This window comes from Meleagris gallopavo, chromosome 6 (assembly GCF_905368555.1).
Source record: "Meleagris gallopavo chromosome 6, MGAL_WU_HG_1.1, whole genome shotgun sequence".
Lineage (NCBI taxonomy): Eukaryota > Metazoa > Chordata > Aves > Galliformes > Phasianidae > Meleagris > Meleagris gallopavo.
In genome coordinates this window covers 18,475,005-18,494,244 of record NC_139409.1, presented here as the reverse complement: position 1 = coordinate 18,494,244, position 19,240 = coordinate 18,475,005, and the positions used below count along the sequence as shown (strand labels likewise).

The window sequence follows — 19,240 nt, the reverse complement described above, 5'->3', positions numbered from 1 at the left end:
CCCTTCTTTTGTGATGCTTCAATACCTGGATCCAAAGGAAAAAAAAGAAAAACAAAATAAAATCCAGAATGCTGTTAAACCAAACTTATGCTGTATCATGAGGATAAAATAAATACTGTACAAGTGGTACAAATGAGGCTGTACGTATGTCACAACATTTGCACCCCCTCCACTATAAGGGCAGGCTGAGAGAGCTGGAACTCTTCAGCCTAGAGAAGAGAAAACTTCAAGGAGACCTTATAGTAGCCTTCCAGTACCTGAAGGGTGCCAACAGGAAAGTTGGGAAGGGACTTCTTAGAAGGGAAAAGGGGAAATTTGTTTTAAACTGGTAGAGGGTAGATTCAGACTAGATATGCTATAGTCTAGGTCTGGGACTTAGCTTTTTGTTATGTTTACAATCATTTTTAGAGTTTCAATTTTATAAATGTCACATACATTAAAGATGAAAAAAATAAACTGACGTTTAATAATCATGATAAAATCAATTTGCTGCTAAGTGTTTTCATAGTAATTTTATTAAAATGTCTTCTATTTATTTTCTTTTTAGTGGAGGGAATGGTATATAGCAGTCTAAGGCTTATTGTGAGAATTACTTTAATTGCTTAGTGAGTTACTTGCTCTTTTTTATTTTTCCTTCTTTAAGAGAGATGTTGCTGAAACTTTTGCTCTTTTGTAGCTTGTCTCTCATGTCAAGACATTACGAGGGGCTTTATAAGACTGCTGTAATGACCCCTAAATAGGCTGACAGTTTTCTAGCCATCCCCAAGAGGGAAGCTTCCTTTCAGAAGCAGCTGAATATCATGAAAAAAGCAGTGGCTCCAAGCTGACTCTTCACAAAGCCAGAAAGACTAAACAGCTTTCTGGATTAATAGCAGGTTTATGGCTTCCTTCTTTGCCAGGCTGTCTGTCAGCATATGTGATTCTCCACTATAGGCACTGTCAGACACTCAAACAGGAAAATGCAGTTTAAAATCCTTGGCGCTTAAGCTCCATGTTGATGCAGAGCCATAGAAATCCATATGCATACAAAGGGGCAAAAGTCATGCGCTCAGGGCTTGTGTTTGAGCCAGGCTGATGGTGTCATTGAGTATTTACAGAAACAGCCTCCAGATGCAAATCTGTGATGTTCTAAGACTCAGCCTCCTCTGAAAATCCAGCACATACATGGGTGGAATTCCAGTACTTTGTGGAGAAGTCATATGGTATATTCTTAGAGAATACAGTGTGAGATTAATTCCTTAATGCCACTGCATGCAAATAGAGGATTTTCTGTTTTTCTAGGATGTGCTCTTCTCATTCATTAGACATGGCATTCAAAATATATATGATGTTCAAAATGGATTTTGCTAATCTTATGTAATCAGTAAAGTTCGCAGGCTGTCTTCAAGTTACTGGCTGTTGATGTGGATGTTGTAGGTTACATCTGTATGTCTGTCTTTACAATGTAATTCACACATCAGATGTTTAAAGGAAGGGGGGGACTGGGAATTAAGGAAAAAAATGCAAACATAAAACAGACTATAGCTTTGCCATTGTGAAAACAATGAGGCAGTTTTTTAAATTCTATATTTCCTGAGATTCATACAGAACAAACGTTTTAGTTAAGAAACTGACCAGCAGAGGTTATCCTTGGTACAAAGCACTTATTAAAGGAAATTTGTGAGCATCAGAGAACTCCTCATAACAATTATAGTTCTTTAGACAGCAGCCACTATATGTATTCTCCACAAGACTTCTACGCAGTAGTTTGTGTGCCTCGATTCTTGTGAAATTAGTGCTTTTACTTTTTGAAGGGTCAGGGAGTGTCAGATCTTATAAATCTTCAAAATTTTATCACTGCTGTTACAATTATAACTGCATGCTCTTGTGTTAAAATGCAGTTAAATGAAAGCGGCATGTTAAGTGTTATTTTTCCTCATTTTCTGTGACCTTAATCTTTCTATTAGGACCTCTTCTCAGTGTCAAAAGTCTTTTTCCCATGCTCCCTCATTTCTCTTGCTAAAGGCTGTAATGCAGGGTAACCCTGAACATGCACATGCATCTTTTTCAATCCCCAAAGGTAGAAGTTGGGCAGAGAGTGGCCTGAGAGCAGCCCTGAGGGGAATTATTTGAGAGTGTCAGTTGAAAAAAGACTCAACGTGAGCTGGTAGTGTGCTCTTTCAGCCCAGAAGGCTAACTGTATTCTGGGTTGCATCAAGAGAAGGATGACCAGCAGGTTGAGAGAAGTGATTCTGCCCCTCTGCCTCTTCTCTCGTGAGATTCCACCTGGAGTACTGCATCCAGTTCTGGGGCCCTCTGCACAAAAAGGAGATGGAGCTGTTGGAGAGGGTCCAGACAAGGGCTACGAAGGTGAACAGAGGGCTGGAGCACCTCAGCTATGAGGACAGGCTGAGAGAACTGGTGTTCTTCAGCCTATAGAAGAGAGGCTCTAAGGAGACCTTATAGCAGCCTTCCAGTACTTGAAGGGGGCCTACAGGAAAACTGGGAACGGATATTTTATAAGGGTATGTAGCAACAGGATGAGGGTAAATGATTTTAAATTGGAAGAGGGTAGATTTGGACTAGATATCAAGAAGAAATATTTTCTGCAAGGGTTGGACACTGGAACAGTCTGCCCGGAGATGTTATGGATACCCTCTCCCTGGAAACATTCAAGGCCAGGCTGGATGGAGCTTTGAGCAGTTTGGTCTAGAGGGAGGTATCCCTCCCTATAGCAGAGAGACTGGAACTAGATGATCTTAAAGGTCCCTTCCAACCCAAAACAGTCTATAATTCCAGAGTCCAAAGTCAGGTGTCATTTCCATGCTGCTCTCTTGCACTGTTTTTATCTGGTGGCTACTAATAACATGCAGATTGATAAGATCATTTTTTTATTAAAAATCCAAAAATGTTCAGCAATTAATTATGGCTTTATTTTACTGTTGTTAATAGGCTATGATACAGAAAAGGAGTAAGGAAATAACTAGTGCTGAGTGAGGCTGGCTACAAATAACATTGAGGAAACTGGTTTTGTCATCTGCTTGAAGGATCATCTTGCTGCTGGCTTGTTTTAATAGAAAAGGTGTTCTTTTTTACTTCCATGAAATGGATTACTAGATCTACTTTTCTTCATTAGGGAAATACTTGATATTGCTAACTCATTTCCTCTTTCTAGATTTCCCAATCTATATTTTATTATCTTTGTTCTCTCCCTGAAAAATATTCTATTTTAATACATAATTGCCTGTTTTCTCCTTCCAGAGTTTCCATTTGATTGTGCAAACACAACTTTTAGAAAACATAATTAGACAATTACAGATTAATTTCATAAACTATTCCTCTATAAATGCTCATATTATATTCAGAATTAAAGTCAACTTTGTGAACACACTGTTTGATGATGAATTTCCTCAGTACTGATTTTTGGGGCAAAAAACAGAAGCACTTTAATTTCATTAAAAGGTACGCATAGTCTGCAATTTTAGCAATAATTGGGCAATAATTAATTTTGTTAAAAATCATATGCCAGTTCCTCTTTTTACACTGACAAAATTAAGCATCTATAAAGTCTTAACTTCATATCCCTGATGGCTTCAGAGTTCCTTCATTGAGGTGTTTCCTCAATGGAAATCTGACAATACCATTTCAATACTTAGAAAGCTTAAAAGAACAATTGCCTGTTCTTAGACATGCAGTCTAATTGTATTCAATTAGCAACAATTCATAACATCTATTTCCAAATATTTGAAGATTAATGTCCTTGATTTTTATTTTTATTTTCCTGGTCAAAACCCATTATTTAACTTTTAAAGTAAATACAGTGATAAATTAAGTATTGGTGAGCCACTCAGAGCAGTCAGGCTGCCCAGGGGAGTGGTGGAGTCACTGTTCCTGGGAGTGTTCAAGAAACGTGGATATGGCTCTGAGGGACATGGTTAGTGGGCATGGTGGGGATGGGTGGATGGCTGGACTAGGTGATCTTAGTGGTCTTTTCCAACCTTAATAATTCTATGATTTTAATGCTACGTTATATTCAATAGATACAGGGACTGGGAGAAGGTGACCAAAACAAAAGCTGTTGAAATCTAGTCTGTCTGCGTGCTCTGTAACAAAACAACAATTTGCTTTGATAATATCTTTCTTACAGATAAACTAATGGTTTCTCTACAGTATAGCATTGTGCAGCAGCAGAGCTCATCCCTGGATGCCAGCTGTTTTTTCACTGCTTTGTTTCAATTATAGACTTATAGATGGTAAAACTGCATTCGTTATTGTCTGCGGTTTGGATGGAATAAAAAAAAGTACTTGAAAGAAAAACATTCTTGCATATAAATTTGACAGAAGCTCTTATTCCTAACCTAAATTAAGGAGCATATGTAAGCATGGGACTCTCAAAGTTAATTTTCCCTTCACATATGAGATTGCATCATCATTGAATCATGGTGCCTTACCTCAGTGTGAGATAACTTTGTTTCATGTTTTTTTCAATGTTATTTTCACATACACTTTTGGCTAGCATCCCACCTAGCAGTTTGAATGCATCTTGGAGCATAATGCAGCTCACACAGTTGCATTATACTTCCTAGATTGTGAGAGCACACCTAGCATATTTGAAGTCCTTACTTATTGAGGGAGAGAAGTTGCTGGGAAACAGCCTTGTGACATTTGGAATGTATTTCAGAGTGACTCATGGAATGGATGTCTAGTAAGAATTTGACAAGTAATGAACACCAAAAGTTTAAAGAAAGCTTAATCTTCAGCTGTGCTGAGCTTTCATGAGCAATGTATGCACACAGTATGCCTGACAATACTTAATTGTAATGAGAGGAATATGAAAATACATTCAATGTGTCATCAGAAAATTTACTTCATAAAAACTGTAAGAAAATAGTTTTCTTTAGAATCACAGTAAAATGGCAGCTCGACACTGAGGATTGCTTCAGATAAGAAAAAAAACTTATTTTCCTGTAATAATAAATATTCCCTTCAAATTCACAAAGGTTAACAACAGTAATCCTCATAGTTGGCGCAAAAAGTTTTTGGAAAAGTCTGTTGCTGTAAAAGCTGTACTTCTCAATAGAATAGAGGTGCTTCTTATTTCATCTATGTAGTATGTATGGCAGTAGTTGGGCCAAACTGTATTTCTAGAGAAGCAATTGGAAATTATTCTTATTTCCCAAAAATACCTGGAAAGTAAGGGGGGAAAAAAAAAAAGAAAAAAAAAAAAAAAAAAGCTTTGTATTTAACCATCAGCTCCTTAATTAATTTTCTGTTGCTTCTTAAAATAGTAATGGGCATGTTTTCTGCTTTCTCCCTGCTTGCTTTTCATATCTTAACATGCTTCTGCTTCATTTCATCTCTAAGCATTTTAATTTTCTTCAGTTGGTGGAATGTATTGTGAAATATGTAGAATCATCCAAACCTCTTAAACATATCTGTCAGAATAAAGACTCTTTGGTATCTATTCTTACCAATAAGGCATTTATTTATAGGTGACAAATTTATGGAACAATCCTGTGATTTCATTTCTACAGTAATGCATGTTCAAAAATATGAAGACTGGAAATATCACTGTTCTTCAGTGTACCAGAGCCTCTTAAGCTGTTCAAGCCAACTTTATTTATGAGCTTTTTCTAGCCACATTGTAAATTTGCAGTAATTTTTGTAACAGAAAACTGACAACATTTCAATTTAAATATTTCACAGTTTAAAACTTTGGATAAGTAAAGATGGACTTTAAAGATGAATCCTGAGGTTTAATCTCTAACCTCAGACTTTTGTTCATTTTCACTGTTTTAGATATCATTCAGAAAAGTAGAGACAATTGTAGCTATTCCTATTGGGAATCAACAGCTATGGTGGTCTCTGTCTTTCTACTGATTACCAAGTTATTGGGAGTCAGTAGCTAGGTAAAATATCCATAGATGCTGCTTCCCTACCTGGAATATTAGTTTTCTTCAACAGAGAGAGTTGGTAGTAATCAACCTTTAAATAAGGTTTTGAATTTGCCATATATATTTATGGAAATAAGGTTTTGTTTGCAGAATAATCTTAAAGGAGGACTATTGCCGTCTTGTATGGCTACTTGATTACAAAAATAGTTCTCAGAAATGTTTGTTCTACTTTGGGCACTTTTCTTTGTTTGTTTGTTTTTTTGCTGCAAGACCATTTCTTTCCTTTACCGGATGGTCTCCTTTATGCTTGTTTTGTTTTTTTCTTTATTTAAAAAAAAAAAAAAAATGAAGGCGGCTTGTACACTGGCTTCCATTGTAAACTACTTCTCTACACAGAAGCATACTCTGTATAGAAGAACTGCTAATTCTGCTTTTTTTCCCATATAGCTCTCTACACTTATTCATCTGTGGTATTTTTTTAAAAAAACATTTATTTAAAGACTAATTTTTAGGTAGTTTGCATCATCTCAGCATAAGCAAGCTCTGATCTTGACAGAAATTTTCGGAATCTCCTATGCTTGGATTTGTAGGCACGTAGTCATTTTTCTGTAAAAGATTTCAAAAATTCACTTTTTTTATGTGCTAAATAAGAGCCAGTGATTTACATGATTTAGAGTGAAAATGAGTGCAGTGGAATGGCATGCAGATTACTTTGAGTGTTGGCATCTCAGCTTTGTCATCCAAAATAACCAGGTATTGCCAAGACTTTGACTGTCACCTGAACCGTGAACTGGATTGCTGGGCTGGATGCATATTCTGGCTGCAGAATTTGGTGGACCACTAGAACAATCTCACATAGTACATGTAGGATTTGTATATGTTCTCTCTGAATGTGCTGTGACATGGGCATGGCAGCAACCACTGTCATTTTAAAGATTGCATAAAATTGTCCATAAATATATATGTATGGATGGCAAATTCTCTCTGAATGGCAAATTTACCTTAAAATAACGTTTTGGAGATTTCAAGTGAAATAGTTGTAAAACTATAGCTTTTAGGAATGTTATAGATGCTCGCTTAAAGGCTATTCTAATAAATTACACTTAGAAAACTTAATTCTTCTTAAGGTGTTGGCTCTAAGTACTGCTTACCATTTTGTTATAATATGGTAGTTGTTACATGAACTTAATGGTCACCTCACTTTGAAAGCCATCATAAATTTTGCTGTAGATTTCACCGTGTGGTTACAGGAATAATATGGTTAGGATTTGGAGATAGAGAAAATTATGGTATTTGCCTTGCCAAATGCTCCTGGTTGGAGGCAGAAATATATTCCGTAACACATTTGGAACTTGTACTTTTGTTCTTGACCGTTGACTTGCAATTTTTCTGTACTCTGATTAGCAGCAGACTCTGTACTTCAAGTATGAATTTTACATAACATTAAGATGCATTTTCCATTCTGACCTCTATTTGCTGTGTTTCCCTCCTCCCCTTTTAGGAGGATACAGATCATAATTATTATACTTCAAGAACGTATGGCCCATATGATTCTACCAGCCGGGATTTATGGGTCAATATTGACCAAATGGAGAAAGACAAAGTAAAGATTCATGGGATCCTCTCCAATACCCATCGACAAGCAGCAGTAAGTTGTAATACTTTTTTTTTTTTTTTTTTTTTTACTGACATGGATGATTTTCAGCTGTGAGTGATAAAACAGTTCTAAGTACCAAAATACTCCTGTTTAGAACTTCATTTTTTAGTTAAGATTTTAAATTCTGAACAGTGTTGCAAGGAAAAGATTTCAAGTTGCATTTTTGTACTTGAAGTAACAGTCCTTCAGAAATGCCTTTAAGATATATTTATGTATGTACTGTTTTTAAGGTTAGATCTCAAACTATCTAACAGTAAACTAGTTACTCTGCTAAAGTCAGAGACGTTACTGTTATTTTCATTAGAGACAGAACTGGGCTGAGAGGTAAATTGCTGAAGTCTTACATTTTCCATTGAATGTATTTGTGTTGACACTTCCATTTTTTATGAAGCATTTCACTAACTTTTTCTACTGTGAGAATTGATAAAAATCATTCGTATGACATACAGAAACAGAAATGATACATGTGATCACAGTTCCATGTCAATAACAAATAAATATAATAAAGAGTCTAAATAGGAATCTTATTTAATTTATTGCAATCACGGTAAAATGGGTATGAAAATAATTGAATAGCTTCTGTATGTAACTGAAAGCAGTATGACTTACAAGTTATTTTTGCAGATTAGACCTACAGATAAAACTGCATACAGAGCAGCCAATAATGTGTGAATTAAATGCAGAAAGTTACAATTCAGAATGTAGTTTATTATGTTCTTGTTTTGTCTATTCACCACCTTACAATGAAAATTTGTTGGGTTTTTCCAGTTTGGAGGAAAAAAAAAAAAAATCAAGCTAATACTTTACCTGAAAGTTGTATCATTTGATGGGTTTTTTTCTTTGTTTATTTGTTGTCATTTTTTGAGTTGTGTTTTTTGTTTGTTTGTTTGTCTGTTTGCTTGTTTCAAGATGTAGTGGTGTTTAACAGTTTCAAAGCTGAGAAAAAGTCAAATTAAATTCCTGTTTTTGCTCAGTTTATCTGTTGTATATCTGATGCCAGGTGACTGTCTCAGGGGAATGTGAGTGACAGCAAGAAGAAATACCCCAGTATTTAATTATGAATACGAAAAAGCAGGGTAGCATGTGTCTAACACAGGGCCCAAATCATAAAATATAATTTCCTCACAATCTAGAAGACTGGAAGAAGCCAGGGATAATACAAATGCAAGGGCTTAAGCAGTTATATATCTTTGGAGTAGATTTAATAAAACACCAAATCAGCTATTTTCTTAAGGCGGTTTGTTTTTAATGGGTGGTGAGTGAACAGAGAAGGGTACCAAAAAGTATCCCAAAACCTTGCTTTTTGTCACCTGGGATTCTGGTACTTGAGGGAGAGAATGGAAACGTGCAAAACTAATACAGGAGTTAAAAAATACTTGTTTAAGCTTAAATATATATATATATTTATATTATATATAAATAAGATCTTTATATATATATATATATATATATATATATATATAAATGTAATAATATATAATATATATATTAATTATCAGGCCTGGGACCTAAATATTAGTGAAACTCCATTGAGAAATTTTAACCTGTTTTAATAATTAGTGAAGATAACTCCCTCCACACTCTCTTTCTAAGCACTTTTGTTTCCACTTGATTCCTGATATTCCTTGCTTCAGAATGTTAATTCCAAGAAGGATATTTTGTTCAACTATCGTTCTAGAGGTTTAAAGTGAAGTAATGCTTCTGGACCGTATGTGGGATTGATGTGGAGACTCCTTAGCATGGGGGCTTTGATTTACTCTCCCTATAGCAAGTAGCTGTTAAATATTAATCTTTAAAATATTCCTCAAATCTTGTTAGTTCTTTAATATGCTATTACATTATTTAATTGTCTGTACTAAGTACCTATTATGTTGTTAGAATTTAGGGCATTACTTTTTGATTGAAATCAATGGGAGATCTATATCTGATTTGAGTGGGCATAGGATCAAGTCTTTATCTATTACGAACATTATCGTTACACTAATATCTTTCTCACAGCCATTTAGAAGACTGTGAAAGACAGCTGTGTCCCCTTAAAAGCATTTTAATGTTTATTGTGTTATTCAGAGAGTTAATGCTAATAGAAGGAAAGGGCTAATACTGTTTAAAGGATAGGGAGAAGTTCTGGTCAGAAAATTTACATTTTTAACAGTGATTATGGAAATTACATGAGGAAAAGCAAGGACATAATCTGAGTGGAACACATACATGAACATAGCATACAACTTCCCAGTAATGAAAACTTCAAAATACATCTTAATTTCAAATGTTTTTATAAGTTTTCTTCTGCATACCATTGTGATTAAATGTTCAGTTATATATACATATTTACATACATACAAAAGATGTCATTAAAACCTACTCATTCCAGTTAACACAATGCAAATTAATTCTGTATTCTTATTTTTAAAAAAGAGGCTAATCTTGTCAAAATACTATCTTCCATTTAAGTGGAAAGAAAATCTGGTTTAAAGTTGCTGTAAATTTTCAGCTGTTAATTTCTCACTAAATAATTCTGTAAACATTTCTGGTAGATGTAAATCTAATTCTTACCACGATAATAAATACTCTATTATTATTATAACAAACAAACAACAACAAAAAAAAAACCACTAAGATAGAAGTTACTTTGACTTGGTCTTTTGGTGTTTTTTTGTTTGTTTGTTTGTTTTTAATTTTAATAAATTATCAACTATTTCCCTTTCTTAAGTGGAGACATCAAAGCTTAGGGATGAAGGACAGCCAACAACAATGCTTCTTCACAACACTTTTTTCTGTAGTAACTCCTTTTAAATGCCAAATAGTAAAGAGCCGCAGGCCATTATGCAAGTGGTATCTTTCTATGGGATAAAATATTTAAGCCATGAAAACACCTTACTAGAAGTTCAGCAGTTCTTTTTGCCAGGACTACTGGTATGCTCAGAGTTGAGTCACATAGAACACCAGGTGATAATTGAGTGGCCACAGTAGCTAACAAGCTTGGGGAGAGCAGTGGAATAGATGAGAAAGGAGAAAGCAGAGAGGGAAAATAAGTGTGAATTTGAATGGTACTTTATGAAGACCTTAGGTGAGGAGAAATCTGTTCTCCAAATCTCTGAATTACAGTTCTCTGCTATGATGTCAGCTGATATAGGATAGATTGACACAGGCATGAAGTTCCTCCCCCCTCCCCCTTCTTTTTTTATTATTTTGCAGTAAGTTTGCTAGTACTGTTTTTGCTTTGTTTCTTTATAAATAATGTCAGGTCCTTGTTAGTAAGCAGGTCTGGGAAGTGGTGTCAGTTGAGTTTGATGAAGAAACTGTTTTCCACTTTTCATCAGATAAGCAACTAGGTAGCAGCAGGGGGTCAGGGAGAGCATCTGATTCTGAAGGAGCACATTGGCTGAGGAGTAAACCACCTGCTGGCAAAGGGATCAGGCATCCTGTAAAACTTACATACTGGTGGCTTTTCTTAGCAAAGAGGTTTTAAAAACTTTTTTAAATCAACGCATCTTTCAGATTTCATTCTTATGAAGTAGTTATTATGTCTGTTTGAGATGTTTTATTTTCTAAAGTCTTCAGTTATGAATGTTCACTGCTTTCAGGTTTTTAAGTGCTGGAATTGTTCCTAGTTAGCTATTGGCAATTTCAAATTTAGAATAATGAGGCTTCAGTAAAAAATCAAAAGCAATGATTGAAACAGGTACTTGAAGTGGAGGACTCTTCATTTTGTTTTCTGCACAATATTGATTTTATTTTCTGGTGTTGTTCCTTTCAGAGAGTGAATCTGTCCTTTGATTTTCCATTTTATGGCCATTTTCTACGTGAGATTACAGTGGCAACTGGGGGTAAGTGGCTTTCTAACCATTTACTTTGAGTAATTTGAGAAGAGTTTCTTGCAGCTATTTAAAATCCCTTTTTTTTCTCCTACGTATGTCAAGAGAAACTGCAGCATTTATTTCTTGTTTTCCAGAATAATAAAATAGCAAAATATCAGTATAATGGAAAACCCCAAGCTGCTCAAGTTTAACTGTTACACAACCTTCTCAGTAGAAGACTTTATAGTATTAATGGTTTTCTGTTTAAGTATTCCAGTTGTGTGTCTATGTCTGCAGCATTTGCACTTGTAGAGATAGTGCTGGAACCAAGACAAGGAGGGAAAACAGTGCGTTTGGACTGCATGAGGACAGAGGATTTTCTATCTGATAATGAGAAATGGTGACGGAAGTATGTAGCTTGTCCTTTATCAGACAAGCTTGTAGAGTGTTGCTGTGGTGCTGTATAGTATCTACTGCAATACCATGGTAGGTAAGAGGTATGATGCAGCCCAACCTCCTAGTCCTGTAGCTCTGTGCACCAATGGTGGCTCATGGTTGGGATCCTGTCTTCCACCACCACTGGCTGCTGTTTGTGCAGATCTCCTATTATAGGGATAGCCTCAGCACCTTCTTAACGCAATTCCCCTCCTGCCCATGCTCCTTGAAGGAGTATGGAGATGGAAGAGGAGAGCAGAGGAAAATTAAATAGTATGGAAAAATCGAATAAGCAAATAGAGGAGTAAGGGTCAGAAGGTAGAAAAAAGAGAGGCAGAAGAAAACATTGCAGAGAATCACAACATCCTCTCATCTCTAACATGTTCAGCAGGTTCACAAATTCTAGCTGGTGGAGCTCTGATGGGAGATACAAGAGGACATGAAACAAATATAGAAGTTCTTGTTGCTAGAACTAATCCTGCCTAGTCTCTGGTTAAGTTTTCTCCTTCTAATGTTGTGCGTAATCAACCATGTGTCACTGGAGTTCTAAGCAGGGAAGGTACACCCAAAAATTTCAGGATGGGGGCAGAAACCAGAGCTTCAACAAGAGTAGGAGGAGTGCAGGTTGTTGTGTTAAGGTCTCCATTTTTGTTTCTAAAGTAGAAGAATAGAATAGGTGAACAGAGTTGAAAAAAGTCCAATATTAAATGGTCAATTTGCAGTCAAAAAATTAGGAAGAAAAAAAAAAAGAAAAGAAAAAGGAAGAAAAAATTGAGGAGAAAAAAAAAATGCAGAATTATAGGTTGACTTCAGTGTCAAGGTATTTTCTTCTTGGTCAGCAATGTTCGTGACGCTCAGATAGATCAGGTGAGCTATAAACAACTGATTGTAATGCTGGGGACTGCCTGAATACCTTCTTATGTTTTGGCACTTGATCGATGACATGTAGTTCCATATCCTGTTATTAGAGGAGTTTAATTTCTCGTGGTCTGAAATAATGCAATGGATGGGTGCTACACAGCTAAAGCAGCAGCAGTGGGAAGTTTTCATTCTGTAAATGTCCCCTAATTCTTACTGCTGAATTTGATTCATGGAAGCATTTAGAGTTCACTCTACAAGTAATTTCTCTATTAATAGTCTTAACTTCTAATAGAAGTCCTGAATCTTTACCATATGTGTAATTAAAATGCTACATTCATCAGATTCTACCAACTGCTCCCAAAGACCTGAAAGTAAAATGAAGCTCCCAAGAAGAAATGTGTAATAGTAATTTGTGAGGAAAAAAATTTCGTGTAGAGAATTTCAAAATAAATAAAGAAATAAATACTTGCAGGCATATGAGATTAACTGAAGTTTGCAACACTCTTTTCTGTTGCTATTGAAGTTAATGGAACTCTGAATGATAGTTCTGCTTTTTGTTTTTCTCCGCTTCTAGTAAGTGCGATAGTACCGCAGTGAATAGATTGAATGTCATGCTAAATGGGACTTTAACATCAGTCCCTTTACTAAAGGCCACTGACATTAGCACAGAGATACATCTGTTCCTCATGCATCACTCATTACTTTAAAAACTCAAAATTAAGTATGAAAAAGTGAGAATTTTAATGTTCACTCTTGATAAAGCTCGTAACTGTAAGTCATCCTGTCCATTCACAACAGGATGCAATTCAGACAACTTTAAGACTTTAAAGAAACTTGAGGGAAAAGAAAGACCTACTACAGTCAAAACTCTCTGATAAATGTTCTGCTTTTATTCTATTTGAAATTTTTGTTACAGTAAGTTTTTTGTGATTCAGCATGTCTTATATCACAGAGTCACAGAATGGCTGAGGTAGGAAAGGATCTCTGGGTCTATCTCTTCCAACCCCTGCTCAGACTAACACCCAGAGTAGGTCACTCAGGCCCGTGTCCAGGTGACTTTGCAGGATCTTCAAGGAGGAGACTCCACAACTCCTTTGGGCAACCCAGGCTTAGGCACTCTCACAGTACAGAAGTACTTCCTGATGACAGAACCTCCTATGTTCCAGTTTTTGCCCATTGCCTCTTTTCCTGGCACTGGGCACCATTGGAAAGAGCCTGGCTCCATTCTCTTTGCAGCCTCCTCAGGCATTTATATGATGCATTGATTAGATGCCTGAGACTCCTCCAGTCCAATTTTCCTGATAGGAAATGTGCTCCCTTGATCATCTTCTTGGCCTTATGTAAGGCACTCTTGATTATGTCCATGTCTCCCCTGTACTGGCATGTCCAGAAGTGAAGGCAGTACACAGGAACAGCCTCACCAGCAGAGTAGAGGGGAAATATCACCTCTCCTGACCTGACTTCTTTGGCTAGCTTTTGGCTAATGTGGTCAAGAGTACCATTAGCCTAGTAAAGGTGAAAGCGTCTTGCTGGCTCACGTTCAGCTTAACGTCCACTAGGACCCCCAGGTGCTTTTCTGCAGAGCCACTTTCCAGCTGGGTGGCCACCAACAAGTGCTAGTGTCTGGAGTTGTTCCTGACTAGGTACAAGACCATTCATTTCTCCTTGTTGAACTTCATGGGATTTTTGTTTGCCCAACCTCTCCAGCCTGCTGTACCTTAAAAGTAAGTGGTAATCACAGAATCACAGAATTGTAGGGGTTGGAAGGGACCTCTAGAGATCATTGAGACCAACCCCCCTGCCAAAGCAGGTTTCCTACACCAGGTCGCACAGGTAGGCATCCAGGCGAGACTTGAATATCTCCAGAGAAGGAGACTCCACAACCTCCCTGGGCAGCCTGTTCCAGTGCTCCGTCACCCTCACCGTGAAGAAGTTCTTACGCACATTCGTGCAAAACTTCCTGTGCTGCAGCTTATGTCCGTTTCCCCTCGTCCTGTCTCCACGTACCACTGAAAAGAGACTGGCCTCACCACTATGGCCGCCACACCTCAGATATTTATAAACCTGGATCAGGTCCCCTCTCAGTCTTCTTTTCTCAAGGCTAAACAGACCCAGTTCACTTAGCCTTTCTTCATAGGGGAGATACTCCAGGCCCTTCACCATCTCTGTGGCCCTCCGCTGGACTCTTTCCAAGAGATCCCTGTCTTTTTTGTACTGGGGAGCCCAGAACTGGACACAGTACTCCAGATGAGGCCTTACCAGGGCAGAGTAGAGGGAGAGGATTGCCTCCCTTGACTTGCTGGACACGCTCTTCTTAATGCACCCCAGAATGCCATTGGCCTTTTTGGCCACGAGGGCACACTGCTGGCTCATGGCCAACCTGTCGTCCACCAGGACGCCCAGGTCCCTCTCTGCAGAGCTCCTCTCCAGCAGCTCATCCCCCAACCTGTATTGGTGCATGCAATTATTCCTCCCTAGGTGTAAGACCCTACACTTGCTTTTGTTGAACCTCATCCGGTTTCTTACTGCCCAGCTCTCCAGCCTGTCCAGGTCTCGCTGAATGGCAGCACAGCCTTCAGGCGTGTCAGCCAATCCTCCCAACTTCGTATCATCAGCAAACTTGCTGAGGGTGGCCACTATCCCCTCATCAAGGTCATTGATGAAGATGTTGAACAAGACCGGACCCAGCACAGACCCCTGGGGGACACCACTGGTTACAGGTCTCCAGCCAGACTCTGCACCACCAACGACGACCCTCTGCGCTCTGCCAGTCAGCCAGTTCTCAACCCACCTCACTGTCCACTCGTCTATCCCACACTTCCTCAGCTTTGTTATAAGGATGTCGTGGGAGACAGTATCAAATGCCTTTCTAAAATCAAGGTAGACTACATCTACTGCTCTTCCCCCATCCTCCCAGCATGTGACAGCATCATAGAAGGCCACCAGGTTGGTCGAGCACAACCTCCCCTTGGTGAACCCATGCTGACTACCTCTGATAACCTCCTTTTCTCCCAGTTGTCTGGAGATGGTATCCAGCACAAGCTGTTCCATCACCTTTCCAGGGACGAAGGTGAGGCTGACAAGCCTATAATTACCCGGATCTTCCTTCTTGCCCTTTTTGAAGACTGGAGTGACATTGGCTATCCTCCAGTCTTCAGGGACCTCCCCTGTTGCCCAGGACCTCTCAAAAATGATGGAGAGCGGTTCGGCAATGACCTCCGCCAGCTCCCTCAGCACACATGGATGCACCCCATCTGGTCCCATGGACTTGTGGACCTTAGTACTGACATTACTTAGTACTTAGTAATGATAGGCTACAAGTGCTTTTTAAACTGTATAGTCTACTGTTTCTTAATAGCTAACATTTTTACAGTGGCATTTCCATTATTAGAGTTTTGGAAGACCTTCAGAAGTTATTATGGAATAAAAAGAGTGACAAAGTTAACATGTACAAATCTCATGTCAGATGTACACTTCTTGGAGAACAAGATGGGATTAATTATGTTAATGATAATACTTCAAACTGTTTTTACCTCCAGCCATGAATTAAATAACCTTGTTAAGAGGAAAATTGAGGAAATGGCACATTAAATCCCTGACACAATAGAAGTGGTTTCTTCAATTCTTCATGTAGGTTGCATAGTGGTGTAGTTTTCAAATTACTTAAGATGACTTTGAAATTGTTGAGGGGTGTACTCAACTTTTTTTTCTGTTTAATGAATACTTACTAAGAACAGGGATTAAAAATACTTAATTTGAGCTCTCCATTCACTGTTGTCCTCACATATCTTTAGCAGGGCCATCTACTTCAAAACTAGAAGTTAAGACGATAGTATTGTTATTAATGTAATTAGTGATTTGTGGTTCCTTGGGATGTGGACATCTCCCCAGGTTTTCCTGTACCCTGTTTTTAAAGCATCCTCTTGTTCTCTTGTGATTTTCATTTGTAACAATGGAAATGCAATAGTGGATTTGTCATTAAAAAGAAAGTTGTGTGTAATTATCTAAGAATCAGAGTTTTTCTTCATAAGTAGCTATCAACTTGTTCTGTTGTGGTGTTTTTTTTGTTTGTTAGTTTAAGATTTCCAAACCTGTTTCTGCTAAATTTTCTCTGTCTTTAGAGAGCTTTTCTAGACTGATCCATACAATTCTGTCATGACTTGAAATTTCTGACACTTACATTTTTTCGATCCATCTGTCACATTTTATTTCCAAACAAAATGAGTTTTGCATAATAGAAGTCAGTGCAAGTATTAACATGCTGATTATTACTGTATGCATGGTTAAATGCTTCTCTAGCAGATTCACCTCAGTTAATTATGATACTGTTATCAAAATGAATTGAAAGAAATTGTTACTTCTTGAATGTAAGTTCCTAAAATTTTAAGTGTAATTACTTTCAGCAAACTAAAAATGGAAATTAGATCTGTGAGCTAAATCCTGAAGTTAATTTTTCCACTCAACCTTAACCTGGCCAAGTAACTACTAAATTCTAAGTTGAAAGGGTAGTGAAACACTGAAGCTTAGTTTGCTCTGGTATGTGAATGTATGGATTCCAACAAGATGAACTGTACCAGGATGAGAGACTTTTAATGGTCAGAGGGCAGAATAAGTGAGAACTCGCCACTGGAGTTGCAGCAGTGTATTAAGGAGCCAGGAGCCCCATGAACTGAATGGGATGAAATAAACTTACAAAACATGTACTATCAGGAAGTAAAAATTAACATAAAAACAGTTGATTACTATTTAATGAAGGTAAGTAAAAGGGCTAAGTGACACCTTTATTACCTTGTGAAAATTTAGCTGATGATGGGTTGATCACAGATAGTTGTGGAAGAGACGCTTAAAGTGCATAGAGTCTGAAATAACTCTGCCATGAGCTATTTCATAGCCTGCAGACAAATTTAGAAGTCAAATGAATAGATTATATACAAAGGAAACAAATCATCTAGCTGTATTGATTTCTACATCCTTGTTTATCAACCTAAACTCATGTACAGCCAGGAGAGATGTAATCAATATAGTCAGCAGTCTATGAATACCAAAGGCAGATACTTCAAGGAGGTTGGTTGAGTTACATCCTGTGTCCAGTTCTGTTTTGTCCTCTCTCTCTCTCTCTTATATGTATGTTATGCATGCGTGTGTCTGTATAAAGGGGCAGCTCTGAAATTAATGTCTCCTATTTATTATGTTGCTCCCACACCTCAGAAGCAGGTGTTGGTGGTATGGCAGTAGAGAATGAACCTTCCTGACAGTTTTCCATTACATTCTGTTGCCATGTGATGGATGGCAGCAGGGAAGCATTGTGACAAAACGACATCTGACTTGGAGTACGTTTGAAGCAAAAGTGTGGAATTGAATTCCTCCATGCGGGAAAAAAAATTGCACCTTGACACATGTTGATGCTTCTGAAAACCAATCACTGGATGTGAGAATAGTGGGGTAGTAGGTGGTGCATTTCAACTGCAACAACAGCGACCATGGGGCACCTCCACTGAGGCAGACACTTATGAATGTAGCGTATGGGCTCTTGTTCATGATTGGCAAAAATGCACAGCTAATGTTGGTGACTACATTAAAAAGTAGTGTTATTGAGCTTTTAGTATCTGTTGTAGTTTCCATGGAAATAGGAGGCATTACTTTCAGAGCAACTTCTGTGTATATGTATATGATACTTCAAAGACATTCTGAGATGAGGAGCTCAGATGTAGATGTTTACATTTTGAATGTATTAAGTTGGGTTAATGAAATATTGAGTTAATTTACCAGCTAGTATGAAGACAGTTTCAAAACTGTCCACCTAGCTCATGCAGTAGCAAAAACATAAATACAAATCAGGAAAAAATATTAAACAAACAATTCAAAGATTTTGCAGATAAAAATATTATTCAAAGAGTTCTTCATAGGCAGGCATTTTATGTAGGAATTGCAACAAGTAAGTTCTTTTAGAAAGCTTACCAGGTGCTAAAATAAAGGTAGATAAAAAGGCATCTTGTAGGCAATTGAAATAGCCCTGAAAATATTTCAGATGTTTGATATGGCCAGGGATGCCAAATGCAGTATGTATTGGACAAACATAGCTAAGGATGACGGGGGACTGATGCGGAGTTAGAGCAGCAGGAGCAAAAAATATGCAGTATGTTTTGAAGTAGGGTAGGGATGGGCCTTTTATACACCAACCATGTATTTTCCTCATTTCTGTAGCTTCTTGCTCAGAGATCTGGAAATTAGACAGCTTGTCAGACACTTCCAGAGTATCCAACAGACCCAAAGCCTTGATGCATCTCAGCAGAGCAGTCAGTTAGCTGTTCCAGGCTGAGATTTTTGAGACAATGACTCCTAGTCATCTTGTGGGAGTACTCCTGAGACTGGGGATTCATTCTCGTGTAGTCCCAATGAAGCTGGAACAAGCAGTTAAATTTGTAAAGACTATGTTGAGAAAAATTGCCAATAAAATAACAGCAACGATATTAATGTTTGATAAATGGAGGAACATCCTGAAGCAGTAGGCCTTGTCATTATTTGTAATAAGCATTAATACTGCCATTAGTAATGGCAGGATTATTGGACAAAATGAAATTACAATATTAAATCTCACTGTGATCAAATAAATGTTA

At 37.6% G+C, this 19,240-nt stretch overlaps 1 protein-coding gene across 2 annotated transcripts in view; it reads left to right on the top strand.

Moving 5' to 3' along the window:
* Positions 1-19,240, top strand: part of PLXDC2 (plexin domain containing 2) — a 232,235-nt gene that overhangs the window by 122,077 nt on the left and 90,918 nt on the right. For both annotated transcript variants that reach the window (XM_010712710.4, XM_085227302.1), the window contains exons 3-4: positions 7,375-7,521; positions 11,288-11,357. In XM_010712710.4, the coding sequence (XP_010711012.2) occupies positions 7,375-7,521; positions 11,288-11,357 (217 nt within the window). The remainder of the gene's footprint in view (positions 1-7,374; positions 7,522-11,287; positions 11,358-19,240) is intronic.